General features: G+C 40.5%; 1 protein-coding gene across 4 annotated transcripts; it reads left to right on the top strand.

The window, feature by feature from the left end:
* Window positions 1–3,052: 3,052 nt before the first annotated feature.
* On the top strand, window positions 3,053–18,819 carry glra2 (glycine receptor, alpha 2). Of its 4 annotated transcripts, XM_088314704.1 has the most exons (10): window positions 3,065–3,247; window positions 3,332–3,498; window positions 3,737–3,858; window positions 8,421–8,488; window positions 11,932–12,155; window positions 13,900–13,982; window positions 14,965–15,102; window positions 15,172–15,386; window positions 17,670–17,819; window positions 18,387–18,819. In XM_088314704.1, the coding sequence occupies exons 2-10, from the start codon at window positions 3,419–3,421 to the stop codon at window positions 18,666–18,668; spliced, it is 1,362 nt and encodes a 453-aa protein (XP_088170830.1). In that variant the 5' UTR covers window positions 3,065–3,247; window positions 3,332–3,418; the 3' UTR covers window positions 18,669–18,819. The 4 variants fall into 4 exon arrangements, with proteins under 4 accessions (XP_088170833.1, XP_088170831.1, XP_088170830.1 ...); XM_088314707.1 differs by having other exon boundaries at window positions 3,053–3,498; window positions 18,424–18,578; XM_088314705.1 differs by having other exon boundaries at window positions 3,055–3,498; window positions 11,962–12,155.
* The last annotated feature ends 1,883 nt before the right edge of the window (window positions 18,820–20,702 follow it).

Below are 20,702 nucleotides of genomic sequence, written 5' to 3'. Positions count from 1 at the left end.
GAACAGAGCTTCAGGCTGGGGATGAGCGGGCTCAAGGAGAAGCACGCCGGTTAGCATTTTGAGCGTGCTTCACTCCAAATTGTTGCGCTCCGTGTTGAAAGCACGTGCCGAAGCATACGAGCAACCAAAGAGCTCGGTTTTGCGACGACGTTGAGATTATGATAATGGTGTTGTGGCACAAGAGACCGACAGAAAAAACAATCCTCGCTTTTTTTTTCTCCAAGAATCCTCTCATTAAAGCTTTGGTATTCTTCTCGCGGGCGTGTTGGCAGCCAATCGAAAGCGCCTCCGGTTATTCCGCTCCATCCGTACAAGGCCCGAGATCAGTCCCAGTGAGTGGAATTAGTGGGGAGAGAGCAGAATAAAGACATAAGGAATCAATTGGGTACTGGATATTCTGTTTTCTCAGGTCCACTGCACCGGAACGGCAGATGCATCGGATGCACGTTAGCTTTCAGGTGAGCTCTTCCGGCGGAATCAAGAACAAGCAAAAGGAGATAAATGACATCCGCCCAGCCAGGCAACATCAACTTGTCAGCGACTTAAAACCTTCCCAACTGCCATCTGGGGTGCACCAAAGCAAGGCTGTGATTTGAATTTATTGAATGGTACAAATTATTTAGAGGCGCCATTTTCAAGTTATCAATTGAGCGGAAATGCCTCCTTAGACAACAATACATCCGTAATCCCCGTCGGAATAACAACACTGATTTCGTGTGTACGCGTGGGTAGATTTAAAATTGCTCAGCTCGGTAAGAGTCTGTAATTTTAATGACTGTGTGGATAAATGACACATTTAGGCTCTCCTTTCCCAGACAGACATTACTTCTCCTCTTAATGATGCGCGGATTTGACTTTTCCTCCGTTAATTGCATGACCCACCTGGCCCAAAGTTTCCCCCTTATTAAACTAATGGCCATTGGTGCCATTAAAATGACACCAGAAGCTCTGCTTGGGCGTCATTATAGAGCTGCCGCAGCTGGCAGACAATGTGAAGTGTAGAAAAGACACGGTGGTTATTTTTGCCACAGATCAGTCGCATAAATCAGAACACATTATGCAAGCCAAGTTTGCTTCACTTCCCATTAAAATCGAATGTGGAGACGAATTGAACATAAATTACATTTTGCAAAAGTCAGAGGTCAAAAGGTGTTATTACATAGTCACGTATTGTTGTGTTAGCGGTTGATTGGTTGTATGATTGGTTCATTTCTTTACTCATTATGTGCCAATCAGTCACTCAGACCATCACAATTATTTGTCACCTGGCCATTAATTAGTGACATCATTGATAAATACGTCGTTCAGACAGTCAGTTTGCAATTTCAGCAAATATCAATTTGAATCTTTACTGGTTTTGTTTTGCGTTTTGAGGCTCGTCTTGGTTTTCCTTGTCTAGTACTTTTTACTCTAAAAAGATCATTTTTTATCCCAGTAAACTAAGTTACATTTTTTGAGTAAAATATTCCTTGTAAAATACAGAATACATTTTACGGTTAATTTAATGCTGAATATTTGAGTCCCAAATTTTAATTTGTTTACTGTGAACAAATATGAATGCAAAATGTTCCCTACGCAATTAACTGTGCATCAGAAAGAGCTGCAAAAAAAAAGAAGTCAAGTTTCACGTCTTTCTTTCGTTGTGTGGTTTTAAATTTGGTGTCCAACCTAAACAACTTTCTTGAAGGGCAGCATTAACGGGCCAACGAAGAAAAAAAAATCCTCAAGAAAAAAAAATTTGGTCTTTTCATGAGCAAGGAATTTTTCTTAGGATGTGAGAATTAGGGAAGACGAGTATGATGAGATGCTACCATTTGCATTTTGAGGGAGGGAAGGAAGTGTTCTATTTTCAAGTAGCCTAAAGATAATGAAGAAAAGCCAATTTTTATCCGGATTACCACTTCTTCACAAATTTCACAGAAACTGATTCCTGGGTGTATATCTTTTTGACGTACTGTATTTCTAAAAAAATAAAAATAAAAAATAATAATATCAGCATTGGACTTTCTCACAGCACCGTAACATGCAGAGTGAACATTCCACAGCAGCCATTTGGTATTCAAAGAGTTAAACATGCTTAAGGCTTCTGATGAAAAAATATATGAGCCGGCACACAAATAAAACCTATAAGCATTCCGCATATCCGCCACCATGAGATGCAATGTGACACTGGTGACCTAAGCATTAAAAGAGGAGGCTTTTCCGCGGGCTTCAAAAGGCCATGATGATCAGGAAGCCGGTCAGTAACCGAGCAACACGCCAATATGGCCCTGAGCATGGCACAGTGTGAACCACCGCGACTACACACGCGTGAAACACATAAGAGTGAGCACATCGGGAGTTACTGGAACTCTTTTTGGCTTTGTATTCTTCCGCAGCACATTCACAAATGAGTCACTTCACAGCTCTCTCCTACACTGCCACGCCAAAGTCGCAGCATCCATTAGACAATGAAAAGTCACAAATGACTTGTACTGTAAACTTGTAATATTTGGAAACAACCCAGGATTTTTAATGTGTCCAGTAAAGCGCCAGATCATCTCATCTGGTATCCTTAACAACAATTAACTTATTTTTACACTTGTAACAATGCTAATATACTTCAAACATACGCTGTGCAGTAAATAAAGGCTATATGACGGCCACTGTGGTAACAGATGATTATAATTCTAATTGATCTCAATGGGAAATGTTTATTCCGGGGTGGCGACACGAGGCGAGAGGTGTCTCGTGCAGCTTCGCGCAAGATCTCCGCCTCCCTGTCTGTCACTCACATCTCATCTCGTCTCGCTCGGTGAGGCCAACCTTTGCGGCGTCTCCAATCATATGCCTGCGAATCTGTTTCCAGGGTAACCGGGCCACCAAATACTCTCCATCCAGCCTCTCGCTGACTGGTGCAGCCTTTGTTTACACTCTGAACTGAGGGGATACAGGTGCCTCACAAACACACGCACACAAGCACGCACGCGCTGATTCGCGATCGAAAATCGAGCAAAGTATGTCTCAAAATGTGCGTAATAGTCAAGCAACAGAATGTCTGATTCCAAAAGAGATGCATCTTGTTATGTAACACGTTTGACAGAATACTGTACCTTGTCCGTGCGCGTTAGATTGGAACCCAACGCACGTTTGCCACTTGTGCGCGTGCGCGTAAAAAATGAGAGAGAGAAAGGCGTTCCTCACCCATTCCTCCACTACCAGTGCTCCAAGCCTCCTGCTTCTACGAGGGAGTAAACATGTTTTTTTGGTGTGTTTATTTTTTTAGTTTTCAGCCCCCTCCTTAACCATTCTCCTCTTCTTCACGACCCCCCTTGTCCGTGTTTTTTTTAAGAGTTGACAACTAAAGTATGCGGTGGAATGCGCCATGCGAGTGCTTGGCCATGCGGGAAGAAAGCTCTTTTTGGGTGAGCACTGACAGATGGAAGAAGTGAAAAAGACAGCACCCGGAATGCGTCCCTCCTTGCTGATGATTTGGGGAGCTTTACTCTTCAACTTCAGGTAGGTTGGCGTGCGTATTGACGCAAAGTTTTATGCACTTGTAGCCTTTTTTCGACACTAGGTCTGGTCATATTTTTACTTAAATTACAATCGGTGTCAAGATTCGACACGTACATTTCCCGCCATGCACGCGCGCAAGGAATCACACCGCGCGTAATGCGTTTTAACGCACGGTCCCACCCACTTGACAATATTCCCGCCGTGTTTTTTGACTGCTACTCCTGCGCGTGTTTTCCAGGCTCGTGGACGGTAAGGAGCACGACCCCAGGTCCTCGTCCAATCTGTCTCCGTCCGACTTTCTGGACTCGCTCATGGGTCGAACGTCAGGCTACGACGCGCGAATACGACCCAATTTTAAAGGTTTGAATTCATTTTGGACAAACTTCAAAGAATTCATTGCACACTCTTAAGAAACAAATACTAATAATTGATTCTGATTGTTTGGTGTATTGTTATCCCGAGATAGCCACTAGTCTTGTGATTCAATTATTGTGGACACTCACGAGCCACTTCATTAGGTACACCTACGTAATCGAACGTAATTCAATACTAAATGTCTTTACATGCTCACGTTTCATTGACACTGACAGACAAGAATGAATGAAACAGTATATTTATAATTTTGGTTGGTTTGTTTGCAGTGATGGGGTATACGGTGCGTATATATGACACATATGGAAACCAAAATATTAAAAATACCACCACCACAATATGAAAAGTTGAAATGCACAAGCAGATGTCTCAGTTTTATGTGAATTGAGTAAAATGAGTTTTTTTCCCACGCATTTTTATTTCTGGTTCCCTGTTTAAACTTCATATTAGGATTAAGATATCCTCAGATAATACAAATTAAGCATTTAAGAGCCTAATTAAAGTATTAAATTCTGTCAAAGAGGTCTTTGATGTCATTTAATCACAAAACCAGACAACGCCGAATTGTTCACATAACTATAAAATGATACTTGTATGCTTTGTGAATATAAATTAATAACAGGTGAGCGCATGAGAACTACAGTCTCAAGAACCAATCCTTAACTGAAATGAATCTTTATCGTTGTCTTGGGACAAATCACAGTGATTGCCCAGAATCGTCGTCATTGCTGCGGCCCTCAAGTTGCAGTTGACCCACATGACTGCTAACAACATTGACAAGGTTTTTCGTAGAATGTACAAACTTGATTACGAACATCGATCTCACAGACTATTGACTGTCATCTGTCTCACGCCATCTTCAAACACAGTCAAAGCTGGAGCAAAGACTTAACCAAAAATTATGAGGCGGCATTAGACATAGTTGAGGATATACGTGACAAGTTCGTGATGACGAAAATCCGTTTTGGGTCATGATGGGCTATAAAGGAGGCAATGGTAACAACAGTAAAATGCAAATTTTTTTTAACTTAAATCGCAAAGAAAAGTCTGAATCTGATTTTAATTAATCACATTTTTCACCTCCTATTTTTATGAATCTTGTAACAGAAATTTACTTGAATAATATCATTGATCTTGAATACGATCTAAACATCGTCATCTTAACAGACATATTTCTTAGAAACAATTCTCCAAACTTCTAAAAATACTAGAAATTAGGTCTGACCTCAAGCACCACACTCCAGCATTGTTGGTTTGCAAGGCCAAGTGGTAACATGAACTTTTGTTCTGAGATGATGTGCTGAAGATGTACAGTTAATATGGTACAGACATTAAATTTGGCTTTACAAAGTATGCAAATGATTTCTGAAGTAAATAAAAATGAGTTACCTGTGTTAAAATTATCACCTGCATTAAAAACATTTTTTAGATCTCCAGTGTTAACGCTTTACTCTAATCTCGTTGCACACTTGAGTACAATGACAATAAAGGGATTTCTAATTCTAATTCTAATTTAACTTTGCTAGCCATACGTCTGTAAGTTTGAACGCCTACGTCTACAACTTTCAGACGTAGACCTTCACTAAGACATCAAAGCAAAATAGCAGGCAAATGAATAAGTAATAAACTGAACTGTAAACTAGAAATTAACACCACGCCCTTCCTCAGAGTTGAGTTTTTCACATGACTACAAATCAAACCACAATAATAACCGTGACAGTGTCAATCAAAGTTCAGTACTGAATTATGTTTGTACTGTAAAATCAAATATGGGCACCCTAATGAAGTGGCTAGACCCTCTCACCCTAACGCTGCATGTTTTGTTTTTTTACTTCAAACGTCTCATCACCACATGTGCACCAATACGTTCCTCACAAATGAGAGGTGTGTAAATACCACAGTCCACAAGGAGTTCTTGAAGAGCGCTCGCAGTAGGCAGGCAGTGGGGTGTCACCCTGACAGGTCCAAGTGATGGATGGTGCCCTCATGGCACGGCTGCAGGCTTTCCGTCTCGTGGTGCTGCGAAGCTGCGGAGACACAAACAGCATCTGTCACTGGAAACAGAAGGAGAGGCCCGGCTCGCTACACGACGAGTCTGGTGGGCAGGGATGAGTCCAGATGTTTTTGGGGAGGGTCTTTCTCTAGTTTTTAATTGGAGTCAAATGGAGCAGCAAGGGATTGAGGATACAGGAAGATGTGTTTTGTTTTAATTATCATCAGTCAGCCTGAAGAGATGTAATAATACATGAAAAAAAGTCACAATTTTAGGATAATAGTCACTATATTAAAAGAAAAAAAATAATGAAAAAAAATGTAATCAAATTGCTGTATATTACATCTAAAATGTAATTTCACCAGAATAAATCAGTAATATGAAGAAAAAAAATGAAAATAAAGTTTTAATAAAGTGGTTGCTGTGCTCAGTCCTATGTGGGAATTTTGACATCAACTAGTTGGAAAAAAAAATGACTAACTTAATCATCATAAGAGTAATGACTTTTTTCGCCACATAATTTTTCTTTCAATATTTACATTTTATTTTATGTAACATGAATACTCTTTTTGACTTTGAAAATGGTTACTTTATTCTTCTCACACCATCAAAATGTTATTTTATTCTCATATTACATTATTCTACAAACACTGTTTGGTTTTCAAAATGAACGACTTTATTTGCATATCACATTGTAATAATAATAATGATTTTCAATTTCCTTTTATTTTTGGCTCTCTTTTTTACAAAAAATATTCTAATAAAATGTGCGCCTTTTCTTGAAAAATATGTTTTCTTTCTAAAAATAAAAATATTGTTTCATCACAACTTTTCCCAAGCAATATTTTTAAAAAACTACAGCTATACCTTGAGTTACAAGTGCCCAAACTTAACAATTTTTTTCAAGTTATGGACTGCTACTATACTACTAATACAAATACTACAATATTAATATTTAGGACTTTGTCACAATATTGAACATTTTTCACATTATAGTGCAACTTTATTCCAGACACTTTCCAAAATTATTTTGAAACATAACTTTTCTCCTAATATTCTAACATAATTCCATAATTTTAAGACCTATTATTACATGTTCTCACCCAGTATTACAATTTAATTACTACCATTTCTTGAAAAAAGTCACTATTCTGGCCACATTATTTTTCTTGAGAAAAAAATACAACTATGCATACTTTTTTTTTTCCATCTGTGTGGCCCTAACACTATTTAGATAAAACATTTGCTGTTGAATCGAAAACACCTTTTTCGTACGAAGCAATTTCCGCTCTGTGCTTGTCACACCTTGACAAGTGTGTTGCACTGCTGAAGGATGACCTAGATTTACTTTTGCTGACATTGTTGTGAGCTGCTTTTATTTTCCTGCTCGGCCCGTTAAGTCTTAGTCAGCTGACAACAAAGCGAGGCAAATATTAATACAGCGTCCGATGCAATATTGATGAGGAACGTGCCGGGAAAAGGGCAGAGGCAAAAGCTGACAACTTCACTTTGTGCTTGTCGAAAGGTTTGCCGGGACCTGAAATGGCAAACGCTTACTGGCCTGGCGAGGCGACTTTTAGTTCAGTGCTCATTAGAGCCATGCTAGAATGTGATCTGATTTTGGGGGGGAAGACTGGAAGGAAAGGTTTTTTGGTGCTTAGACGAGATTGAGGGGAAATTCATGTCAAACGCACTTAATTTGGGAGTTGAGAAAGAAATTAGGACTTTCATAGTCTTTGCATTTTTTATGAGCACTTTTTGCACATTAAAAAATGTCCATCAAAGCATGTACACTTCATGGCCACAACATTAGGTACACCAGGGCACAATCTAATGCAATCCGATACAAGAGCTGCTTTGACTGGGCTCCACTTTGATTGGTTTGGTTTATTGTAGCAAACAGACTTCATCATGAGGTCGACCAAATGCATTCTAAATTTGATTCCATTCACTTGATTATTGGAATACACAAAAAAACAAGTCTGGGGCATCCATTGTGATCTATCGAACCAAACATTCACTAATCTTAAAGTCCCCATAAAAAGAAAATAAATATTCATTTTTAAATTTAAGACACCACAGACAAATAGAAAGCTAATAATGCTGCCAAATAAAAGAAAAAAATGTTTTTTTTTAAAGTAAATTATGTAAAATGAAGTATAAAAACTTTTGTGAAGTTGTTGGAGTGAACCTTTCAAAGACTGTAAGAAAAACTGTTTAGTAAATTAACAACTCGAACTGAAGTAGATAAACTATCTTTCATAAAAATTCTCGGTTCAGCTCTCAATTGGTCTGCATTAACTGGTGTCCCTAATGAAGTGTCCAGGAAGTTGAAAACAAAGCACGCTCACCCTTCATCATCACTACCTACTTAATGTGTTTAAGGGCATGTCATTGTCATTCCATTCCACAGGTGCCCCCGTAAACGTTACATGCAATATTTTTATCAACAGCTTCGGCTCGGTCACGGAGACCACCATGGTGAGTTCTCCGGTATTGCGGCTGTTCTACTGTGCACAAGTGTGAGTGAATGTGTTATCTGTCCCTCAACCTGCAGGTCCGCCCGTTAACGTTACCTGCAACATATTTATCAACAGCTTCGGTTCTATAGCTGAAACGACCATGGTGAGTTGAGGGGTCGGAAACGATGAGTGAATTCATCATAATTTGATGTTTATACATTTTATCATCCTTTCACAAAACACAATAATGGTGGTGCCTTGAGATATGTTTAATTTGTTCTGTGGCTACTCTCGTAACTCAAAATGGACACATTTTCCATCATTTTACCCCATTAAGAATTGGGATGCGTGCCTTGGCTGGGGGAAGTATAGAACACAATGAGATACTATTATTAATCATTTTACGCAAAGGAAACAGAAAATATGTCAGTAAGCATATTGTCTGTCTACATGTGTTGCTCAACCATTTGTGTTTGAATGCTCATTTGTTGAAGGGTTGTAACTACTGGAGCACAGACGCTATTTGTTAGGCCATGGACACAATTTTGCATTCTTTGTTATCATTAATTTAAACAGAATTTATCTGGGCAATTATGTGATTGTTTTTACTGCAAGTGTAAATCGATTTGTTATGTTTAGTTTGGCAGTAAACTAAAAGTGTAAGAGGGAAAACAATAAATAGTTTTTGAAGAATTTTCTTTGCTATCTGCCAAACTGATACTTTTGTAAAGTCTTTTGACTTCCGGTAAATGACAACGTACAGCGATCTTGTTGCAAATATTTCAAAGAATCGGCTGAACAAACAACTTCTATCTCGAAAAACTTGTAAGTCGAGTCATTCGTATCTCAAGGCACTTACTTCCTCTACTCAAAATGATAAAAAAAAAAAAAAGAAAGATCTTTATCATCAGTTAATCCCAGGATTAACTCGCATGTTTGACTTTTTTTGGGGGGCTCTTTTGCAAAACTTTATCTAAAAAGCTATTCAGTCATCGCAAGAAATTGCATCACAATGAGTTTTTACATCTTAACAGTAAACTGTTAAGCACTTTTTTTTATAAAATTGGATCTAGGTATGACAATGTTCTGTGAGTGACTGACAACCAGTACAGAGTGTGTCAAACCCCCCACCCCTGTACCGGTACTTTTTTTTTGTTGTTGTTGTTTTTTTTTTTTTTTGTCTGTTGGCGAATGCATGCAGTGAATATAAATGACACATTTTGCTTTCTGCTACCACGATACCCCTCTTTTTTTCTCATTAATCTAAGTTAATAATTCATAGAGTAAACCCCAGCTGGTAAATCTCCATAAATCCGGCCAATAACAGCGGGTGGCGGCGGGAGATTCCAAAAGTGCTGATATGCTAAAATAGCCCTGCTGCTAACGGGATCAAAATACGAAAACCTGCGAGGGTGCACGGCAACACACCACCAAAGCCTTCATAATGGCCGCTAATCACCACTTAGATCGTGAATGCACGATGTTAATTTGCGCACAGCCTGGCAATTACATGGATTCCGACACGGGTGCGAACGCTTGCGAGGCGCCAACACGCTGATGAAATGTCAAATAACATAAGAGCGTGTCATTGCGGTGACACATGCTTCCCATTGCTCCGAGCTTTGCTGCTCTCGACGCGCCGTATCTAATAAACACATCATTTGCTTTCTATTATGGCTCCTACATGATTACACTTAATGAGAAAAGTTGTCGCAAATTGGAACGCCACCACTTTATAATAGGCGACATATTAAAATTTTTGACAAAGACAACTGGATGATGTGGATTAATTTTCATTCCTCATTCATTTCACCCCCGATTTTATGTTCTTTAATTTTTGGGTTGCCGTTTTGGGGATTGGTGTTATTCGCATGCCATAGGTATCATTTGATTTCAACAAATTATTGTAGCCTCCCGCGAAGTGACAGAGACTACAGGTGACAATTCTCAGAGGATGTAGCGCAACAGGATTAGTTTTTTTGTCACAATAAGATTTTCAATGACGTGACACTCAAATTGACTGTGTTGAAAAGTCAGACTGTATTTGATGTTTTTTTTAGTAATCTAACAGGTTGCAGCTCCAAAACAGTATTTCCCAACAACTGAACAGTATTTTATTTGACAAAAATCTCCTGGCACACCACCGACAAAAAAAACATATATATATATATATATATATATATATATATATATAAATATATATATATATATATATATATTATATATTATATATTATTTGTTTTTGTTTTTTTGTCGTAAACAATTTTCAGACCAATTAAGCTAAATTGGATAATTTCCCACGGCACATCTCATTATAGTTGGGAATCAGTTGCCTAAAGTATAACGTCTCAAGGTTGGCAAGAAAATTATTTTAAAATTTATCGTGCCCAAGATGAAGTCAACCATCGGGTTCGAAAATGGAGTTATTTTATTTCCTATATGAACTGTTGTTTACACTATCATGCAATATTTCCAAAGGTCAGACCAAGAACAATTTATCGGAAATGTGCTGCTCTAGCAAAGTGCTAAAAAAAAAACGTTAGGCCAGTAATCCAAGTATGAAAGAAATGAAAAACAATAAGTCTGATGGTAACTGCGCATGCCGATGAATTCTTACGCTAGCGTGTCGTTCATAACCTCAAAACCGCGGACGCCTTTGAAATGTTTGCTGTACCTGAGGTCAAACATCCCAAAGGTAGCTGCTACTTTCTTGTTGCTCCGTGAGGCACATGATTTAATTACTACTATTATTAATAAACTTAATTAACTTCAAGCTATTTTCATTCTTAATTGTCAAAACAAGACCACAAGAGCGTATTAAGATGTTGTTTTCTCTGCTGTACTGGGCAGAATTTCAACTAAACTTTAAACCTTCGGGCAAATGATGTCAATATCAGTGCAAAGAAAGGAATTAATGTTCAAGACCATAATATGGTGGTGGAAGCTAATATGAAATGTCAGACAAAATGACTTTTTTTCTGTAGGGCACAGGTAATGCTGATCTTAAAAGCATTTACTGTAACTATTATTTTTTTCCTGTCAAAGCAAGAACCCTATCGATTCTTAGATCACAGGGGTTGAGGTCCGATGTCAGAATTTAAATGAATCTTTAAATTGGAACAAAGAAGGGAAGCTTATGGCTTGGTGCAGATCTAAAGGTGCATCGTACTTTCTCTACTAAGCTTATTCCAATCCGATTGATTTGAACTATCCCAAATGGTGAGGTTATCGTCATGTCTGGAGGTTGCTCGCTTGCGATTGGTCAAGTCAAATTGATCTTCTGAAAGTGCACGATTGATTCATCTTCATCGTAACATAAAATGTATTCATTCGGGATGATATCCTTGCCAAAGTCAAATCAGTCAGACTGACAAATAGGAGCCAATTTTCTTCACCAGCGATCACTTCGCGGGGACTACTGTTGTCTGTGATATTTCCCCCCCAATGTTTTTTTATTGCAATTTCCCAATCCACTAAAAAAAGAGGAGCAATTGTATTAAAAAAAACAATGCAGATGACTGACTTTGTGTCACCAGCCTGCTCCCTCTCCCATAAGCCCAATCGCTGTACCACAAAAATATGCAAAGCCGCTTGTCATGTCTGCAGGATTACAGAGTGAATATCTTCCTGCGGCAGAAGTGGAATGACCCCCGGCTGGCGTACAGCAAATACCCAGACTCCTCCCTGGACTTGGACCCCTCCATGCTGGACTCCATTTGGAAGCCTGACCTCTTCTTCGCCAATGAGAAGGGCGCCAACTTCCACGACGTGACCACGGACAACAAGCTGCTGAGGATCTTCAAAAATGGCAACGTCCTGTACAGTATCAGGTGACAGACGACAAAAAGAACGACACTGCAGAAGGCTAAATGACCCCTAAGGAAAAAAAATTGCAGTAGCGGTAGCGTTGAGGACCTTTGATCGTAATTCATTTCATTGACATTGCAAACAAGTAACAATTCGTTGTCATCTACCAGCTCCACTTTAAGGCATCCCTCAGACAAAATAAACACACCCAGCCATGATTTAAGGAATACATGGTTGCCCTTGCATATTCATAGTAACCTTTTCTGAGTTGTAGTTTTGACTTGTGTTGTACTGAGCCTCTGAGTTACCATGGAAACAACTAAGTAAGCATGACGTACGACGACGTAATTTTTGTACAATTCTACCTGGCAGCAAAAGACCATGCATTGCAAGATCAGGTGTAGCGTTACGCTCTCCGACCACCTCCACGTACAGGGGAACAATTTGATAACACGGTCGCGCTACATTGAGGCCCTTGGATGCTCTGCCACCATGCATGTTCTGTAGACTGACCATCAATCTCAGGGATGGGCAACAAAATGCTGGAGGAGGCCATAATTATTTCCCCAAAAAATCAAAACCTTGTAATATAATATAGTATAAAATCCACTATTAGAACGACTAAGATATGTGTGCCACCTAGTGGTGATTGGTGATATTACAACTTATAAATTTGCATTGTGGCACCAACATATTTTACGGCCGTCCTTTCATGAGTCATTGCATCACTCTGGCCGCCCCCCTGAAAAAGTTATCGGTCCATGATGCAAGCGGGCAGTTAATTGCAAGCAAAACTGTATCATAGTTATTAATGCTTTATGCTTTATATTAAATCACGTTGGCTCTTTGTTCAATGTGCAGTTTAATATGCTGGCGAAAGATAAATTGGAAGTAACCCGTTCGCGAGAGTATTGTCATTTTATTTGTAATGAGTAGAAATGTAGATTACACACGTGGTTACTACCTTTCCTTTTTCCATGAAATTAATTTAAAGTACAATTTTACTTGCATAGTCGGAGTCTATCTATAAAATGTGAATATAAGCTCATTTCTTCTTCTTCAACATCAAAGGTTGTAGGGACACATCTTAAATTAGATTTGATCCCATTGTGATTGCCCCCTTTGACATTCCATAATTCACTGCATGTAGATTTTCAATAAAAGACTTCTGATGGAATGAGCGCATAGTTATCTCAGAGGGGTTTGTTAAGGATCAAAAGATTAAGCAAAAAATAAAAAGGGGCCTTCATGCCGAGTTTGCATGGATCTGAGGACTCCCAAAAAAGTTCCAAGCCTAGTTGGGGACTTTAATTAAGGCCAAATAGTCACGTAAAACCCTGCACACGTCTGAAAAGGTTTCATTCCATTTCAATATCACGTCAAACAGGAGTCGAATTCAATCTTCGCACAGGGCTGAAAGCGTTTCGGTCTATTACGGGGGCTGCCCGGGGGCTGAGCGGTGCTCAGGTGTAGAAGCAGAGCGAGTCGACGCTGGAGATGAAAGCTGGTTAGCCTCCATCACTGTTTGCGGCAGGGAAAGATGGCGGGGGGCCCAGTGGGCACCTGAATACATCGGCGAGACAATAAGTTGCAGGAATGAAAGTGTGATTGGAAGCTGCTGGAGTGAATCCTTGATGTATCCCACTGGAGCACACGGGACACACAAGAACACATCTATCACAGCACGGCACTTGACCTCAACGCAATGCCGTTTTTCTATTGTTTGTATCGATTCATTTGTTGCGATGTGTCTCATTGATATCACAGGTTAACTCTCATCCTGTCCTGTCCGATGGATCTGAAGAATTTCCCCATGGATGTCCAGACATGTACGATGCAACTGGAGAGTTGTAAGCATCCACTTTGGTTTGCTACTTATCGCGTCATTAACACTACAGTTTACTAGAAAAGCACGGCTGTCGACAAAGACCTGGCGCACACCCAGCGATGAGGCCCAAACAGACTGTGCGGTTCTGCAATTTGTTTCCATGAGTGGCTGACTGCCAGATGCTGGTTTAGTGCGTCTAAAAAAATAATAATAATAAAAAAAATGGATGTAACAGCATTTTTTTTTGTATTGTGTTCCTCACAATTCAGGCAAGCATAAGCGAGGCCTCGTGGTGCCTTGAAATGCGAGTGACTCACAAGTTTGATGAGATACGAGTTGACGTTTACAGATTTTTGCAGCTTTCACTTGAAAATTTGACATATGAGCACTGTATGGTGTAAGGGAACTCCTAACTTTAAGCAACTCATATTGGAATACAAACTGTGGTGTAACACATGTAGACAGTAGAAATGCAAGAATACCCAAATTTCATGGGATGATATCTTCACGATATTAAGACTGGTATAAACACATAATAACTTGGGGGGGGGGGGGGGGGCATAGTGTGGAAAAAATAAGTGCTAGTTAAGGTCAACACCACGATGAAAAAGTCAAATAAATACGCTGATCAATATATTATATATTATATAATATATTTTTTTGGACCATGTTGAGATCTATGTATTGTTACATACCTCGCAAATCTGTACGTGATCCGGATAAAAACGTATGTTCGTTGCGCCTGAAATGTTAATGCAGCAGTCGTAGATGAAGTGAGTTGTGCCGGACATGCTCACCCTCACGGGATATGAGTAATCGGATCCATTGACAGGTCTCATGATTACGATGAAGGCGAGGGTTGCGAAATGGCGAGGGCTACAACTATTTCAGAGACCAACAACGTGTCCATAAAGATTCATCAGCACTTCAAAACTGGACTGGCGCCACCAAATTGCGCAGAGATGAAGAAAACGAGCTTCATTTTTTGTTTCGCTTCCCTGCAGTCGGCTACACCATGAACGACCTGATCTTCGAGTGGTTGGAAAACGGCGCTGTGCAGGTGTCCGACGGTCTGACGCTGCCTCAGTTTATCATGCGGGAGGAAAAAGAGCTGGGCTACTGTACCAAACACTACAACACGGGTCAGTGGCTGCTGCTGTGCGCTATACGAAACACAACTCAACTCAGAACCGGCTTTCATTTCCGAACAGGCAAATTTACTTGCATTGAGGTGAAATTCCATCTGGAGCGTCAGATGGGCTACTACCTGATCCAGATGTACATCCCCTCCCTCCTCATTGTCATCCTCTCGTGGGTGTCCTTTTGGATCAACATGGATGCCGCCCCTGCTCGAGTGGCGCTTGGTATTACCACCGTGCTCACCATGACCACGCAAAGCTCCGGCTCCAGAGCTTCTCTTCCAAAGGTAAAAGCATCGTTACATGCTTTTTGTAGCTGCTCATTATTTTTGGATCGCTTGTACAGTCCTGAATTACTTCCCGTGGTGTTTCCAACTTTTCTTTTTTTTTTTTCAATATGTAAACCAGGAGTCCTCAATTTTGTTCCTCGAGGGCCGGTGTCAGGATTGAAGACCCTTGACGTAGACTAGAATGTGCTCTTCTGTTCTTACTAAATGAAAGAACACACCAGTATTTATTCTGGGAGCATGTGCAGGTGTGTTGAGCAAAAAAAAAAAAAAAAATGCTTGAAGTTCAACACTTTCTCCCAGTATGTGTGTGATGCCTCCCAACGGCGCTCCAAACAAGCTGTCGGTCTTTATCCAGATCTGATTGGGAACTTCTCCAAGATGTAACGAGTTCTCCAAAGGCTCATGCTCCACTTCCTCACCAAGTTGGATGAACGTTGAAATGAGGATAAAATGTTTACGTCTACTTGAAAAAGTCCTGTTGCGTTCTATTTGGGTTTTGTGGATTATCCTGACCTGAATTAGTGGGAATCCACAGAGACAATTTATAACTCATCTTAAGACACATTTTTTATTATTTGGCTTTGACATCATTTTAGTAAGTTTCCTGTTTTTGTTATTTATTGTTTCAGCCATCTTTGATTTTTACTTCACATGTACTACACTTTATAGGCAGCTGTAGTTGTTTTTAAAGTGCTCTAAGAAAGTTGAGTTGAGAAAAAACAAAGGTCATTTGCTCTATATGTGGGGTTCTTGACTGCTCCAGCCCAAAATAAATAAATAAATAAATTAATTAATTAAATAAATAAATAAACAACCCAATATACATTTCATCTATTTCATAAAAAATGGATCTTGTTTCGTAAGATTAAAAGCAGTTATTGTTTTAGCCCTAATTGACAATCTTAAAAACATCAAAATGTTTCATCGTGATTGTTTCTTGTCGCTTCTCATGCACTGGACCTTTCCATTTTTTTCACTGTGCTTACGCAGTCTTGATTTGGGAGAACAAACTTGCTGTGAGGTAAATGGAGCAGAAAAGAGCAGAAGGCAAGAGGAAAAGCGTTTTTTCTCAAAAACTACCAAAGGTTTCAAGCGTCAACCATTTTCAGGGTGATAGTGAGCGTGCGTAAAGGACAGCAGCACAGGTTAGACGTGGTCGCTGTCCGCTGCCGGCGTCGGCTGAGGCGAGTGACACGAGTGATGCGTTTCAGCACCATGTGACTATTAAAGCCGTCAAAATTGATGTTACGTTCAGTTACAATCATTGAGAAGATTTATTTAGTTGATACAGAGTTATAAGCACTTTATCAAGCTAAGGAAAAAAAAAAGAAATTCAAAATTCATATTTTTTAGTGAATAATTACATTCAAACTCATGACTGTGTTTGCCTTAGCCCCCAAAAGTGACTTAATATGCCCCTCGTAAAGTGGATTTTCCTTAACAGGGCTTTTAGGCAGGCATTGCCGTTATCTTCGTTCTTCGCCAGCATGACTTAAAACGCGAGTGTTTCCATCCCAAAGTTCTTTTCGAAAAAAGGGAATCTAATGAGAAAGTCACCTTAATCGTCAGTGCACTCGCAGTTACCTGCACAGTTTCTATCACAACTGCCTCTCAACGCACTCGTCACTTTGTACTTTTCCAAGCCGAGTGTGCGGCGCACAGCGCTGAGAGATCACAGCGTTTTGCAACTTGACTGAAGGCGGGCTTTTAAAGGCAGCATTGTGCCGATGACGAAGGCGTAGCTCACTTCTAAGAACACCTGCAAATTGTTCAATGTCGCTCGCAGTCGATGCATGAGGGGGCACGTATTGAGAATACGCCAAGTGATTAGTCCGTGTTTGTATGCGCGGGGATGGCCCATCAAACGCGTCACGAGCTCCAACATGAAAGACACGTGCGGCGATAAATATTTCAAATGAGGCCTTCCAGAGGCGCCACTCGTGAAAACAGTAAGTCGGCACGCTCGAGTGGCCTCATAAAGCCGAGTTGTCGGGTTCCACATGCTCAGCGGCAGTCGCCAAAGAGCTTTCATCTTCCTCACAATAATGACAAGACGGTGTCAATATCGAGCGATTGTTTGTGGCCGAGGCAGTTATCGCCCCGGCGCGTTCAATTTGTCACACAAACATCAATGCCACTTCTCTAGTTAGTGACGTGTAAAGACGATCATCTGCCGTGAATTATTCTTAATTTTTAGGCTGAAGTGCAATCAAAGTAGCGATTGATGTGCTGGCTGACTGGAGAGGATCTAATGCAAATAATGTTTCCCGCCGTCTGCAGGTCTCCTACGTGAAAGCCATTGATATCTGGATGGCGGTGTGTCTTCTCTTTGTATTTGCGGCATTACTCGAATATGCCGGGGTTAATTTCGTCTCCAGGCAACAGAAGGAGTTCCTCCGTTTGAGGCGAAGACAAAGGAAGAATCACAAGGTAGTCTTTTCTCAACCTCGCTGTTTACAAGAAGTTTGGGGGGGGGGGGGGGGGGGGGGCACAAACCAAACAAGCAAAATAACTCGAACGGACATTATTACCGTATTTTCTGGATTATATGGCGCACCTGTACATAAGCCACAGCAACTCTTTTGGGGGAACAAAAACAAAAAAATCTATATACAAGCCGCACCAGACTATAAGCCGCCGTTTTCTATGTTGAAAAAAATGAGTTGTTTACGACATGTACAGAACGATTTTGTACTGTGAATGCACATAAAGGTACATAAACAGATTGTTAAAAGAGTGTCTTTTAACACAGCAACTACTTTGCTATTTAAAACAGAACAGACCCAAGAGAAAAAAAACTATAAAAATGTATTTAGCGTATTTTCTGACCTATAGAGCGCCCCCTACCTGTGAAAGAAAAATCCACAGAAAAGCTGCACCGCATGGTTCCAAATCTAGGAAAAAAGTTGTGGCTTGTAGTCCGGAAAATACGGTCAATTAACTTTTTAGTCGTCTATGCCATCCGCGTTTGAATGTGTCCACATGTATTTTTCTCAGGATGAAGACATGCGCGATGGCCGCTTTAATTTCGCAGGCTACAATATGAACCAGTGTCTGCCAACCAAGGACGGCTCAGCTGTTAAGAACGCCGCTCCGACCGCAAACCCTCAGCCGTCCGCTCCCAAAGACACTGACAACATGAAGAAGAAGTTTGTGGACCGCGCAAAGAGGATCGACACCATCTCTCGAGCTGCCTTCCCTCTGGCTTTCCTCATCTTCAACGTCTTTTACTGGATCACCTACAAGATCATTAGGCACGAGGACATCGACAAAAAGTAACGACTCGCTACTCTGCTTGTTTCTCAGACTGAGTTAAGATCGTTGAGGAGCAATGCCAAGTGATGTTCTTTCAGGGATAATGTCTAATGTTCGTGAATCTTTCGGGAATGTTCAGGTTGTACGGCTGCAAAAACTGAATTAGGAATATTGTGGGGGGAGGTAATGGGGGGACTCAAGGTTTAGTAGCATTCCGGTTATGGTGGACCAAATCTTTTTCTAACCCATCTTTGCCTTGAGGTCTGTACAAAGATACTATTTGTAATCGTGCAGTAGCTTAGTTTGAGACTTCTCCAGGTTGCCACGGGAGGAACTTCTTATCAAAAGGGATTTCTTTTGGATTGTACTACTATCACGACACTTCCTTTAAAGACAATATACTGTAAAGCGCTAAAGCTGGACTATTATGGAAGACGCAAAAGCACATGCAGCCATCTTGTATTCGGGATGTGCATTCATAATAATTCAAGAATCTCCTGATAAATATTCCTAAGACACTTCCCTACCAAGCAGTGTGAGTTCTAATCACCAGTTGGGCAATTTTGCCGGTCCGTCCAAGTTCTGCGACCTGGGAACCCTTCCGTCATCTTCCCTCCGTTCTTATTCGTAAAAACCCGTCCATCATTTTAAAGCGCTTACATCCTTCCTTTTCACCAGTCCGTACGTTGGGCACAAAAAAATAAAACCTGACACCAGCTGCGTGTGAATTGTTTACAACTGTTTGGGTGTCAACCAAGATAGCATTTAGCTGCCAACACAACCATCGTCACTCATCAGACTGACTGGCGATGTAAACTTTTTCTACGAAGGACGATTGCTCCGTTTTTTGTTGGCTTGAAGCCAAGTGAAGTCACTCCTTCCCGAATACAAACACGGTGAACATGCGCGAGACAAGCGGGGGTCCGTGTTCGTCCGTTCTTTTCTAAAAAACTTCTCATTCCCGCCCTCTAAAATGAGCGTCCGCGCAGGATGAATATTTCTTTGCGATACGATGATTCCCTATTGGTCAATAAGACTGGAAAGTACCGTCACCCTTTAGGTACCGCACCAATGAACCCAAATAAAAGTGGTAGCCTTCATGAATTCTGACAATCAAAAGTAAAAAACAAAAGAGAACTACTGCTTGGTGATAATGCGATTTTTCTCCTTTCCTTTTTGCCAGCTCGTGTTTGGAAACACATTATTTGCACAATACAGATTGCCACAGGAGTCACAAAAAAGTTAATTTCCTTCGGTTTTGTTCATTCAGACAGTCGTGAGGCCATCAGCACGTGTGAACTTTCTGAATTGCAGTTTTTGCAAGCATTTCTTCCCCTCACCCGTGGCTCGCCAATTGACAATGAAGCAGCATTGCAAAAAGTGTCGACAGCCAAGATGTTTTTCTGTCCTCAACTGCAGTTCAGTGCTGTGCGACCTCCCCCGATTCCCTCGCTTTGCGCGAGCACTTATTCAAGGAGTTTTCATCGGCAGCAAACCTTCAGAACAGATCCAATTTCGAGAAACTTGCCATGGACAGTGTCAATTATTTGCGTTGGAGCAGCGTAACAGCCAGAAAGCGTTTCAAACTGGTACTGAATTGCAGTCGGTCTCATGTTGTCCGAATGATACTTAATTAGAAAAATTAGTCGTGTATAAATCAGACTTTTCCAAATTTGGACCCTGTTGGCTCGTGGGACATTTTTATTTTTTATTGTGACCTTGACAGTGTTCAAATGTTTATTTGCTGATCCCCAAGATGGCACACAATTTCTTGTCAATGTTGGGGGAATGATGTACAAAGTATTTTTCTAAGTTTCTACTTTGAATCCTGAACTGAAAACGTTTATGAAACTCTGACAAACTATTTTACAGTTCAGTTTCAAAGACATTGAAAATTTTGAGTGTAACAGGTATCCTTTTTGGTCGCATTAGTCCAATGAACTCTAACTGAAGGAAGGCTTGGGTTAATTGAAAACTAAACGACCTTTGCATATACGTGTCTCGCAACGGCTGTGTACCTTTTGTCACGTTGGAGACATCCAGTGCTGTACCTGCAGG

Source organism: Idiotropiscis lumnitzeri, chromosome 14 (genome assembly GCF_059441095.1).
Source record: "Idiotropiscis lumnitzeri isolate Australia: NSW breed Sydney's pygmy pipehorse chromosome 14, RoL_Ilum_1.0, whole genome shotgun sequence".
Taxonomy (NCBI): domain Eukaryota; kingdom Metazoa; phylum Chordata; class Actinopteri; order Syngnathiformes; family Syngnathidae; genus Idiotropiscis; species Idiotropiscis lumnitzeri.
The sequence above is the reverse complement of the archived record's forward strand: the minus strand, read 5'-3'. Positions and strand labels throughout refer to the sequence as shown.

Bases quoted from the DNA above. Each gene is read 5' to 3' on its own strand.
- glra2 (XM_088314704.1), top strand. From the start codon at position 3,419: ATGGAAGAAGTGAAAAAGACAGCACCCGGAATGCGTCCCTCCTTGCTG. The intron at 3,859-8,420 runs GTTTGAATTCAT...CTCAACCTGCAG, and splicing joins AATACGACCCAATTTTAAAG to GTCCGCCCGTTAACGTTACC. The intron at 15,103-15,171 runs GTCAGTGGCTGC...ATTTCCGAACAG, and splicing joins TACCAAACACTACAACACGG to GCAAATTTACTTGCATTGAG.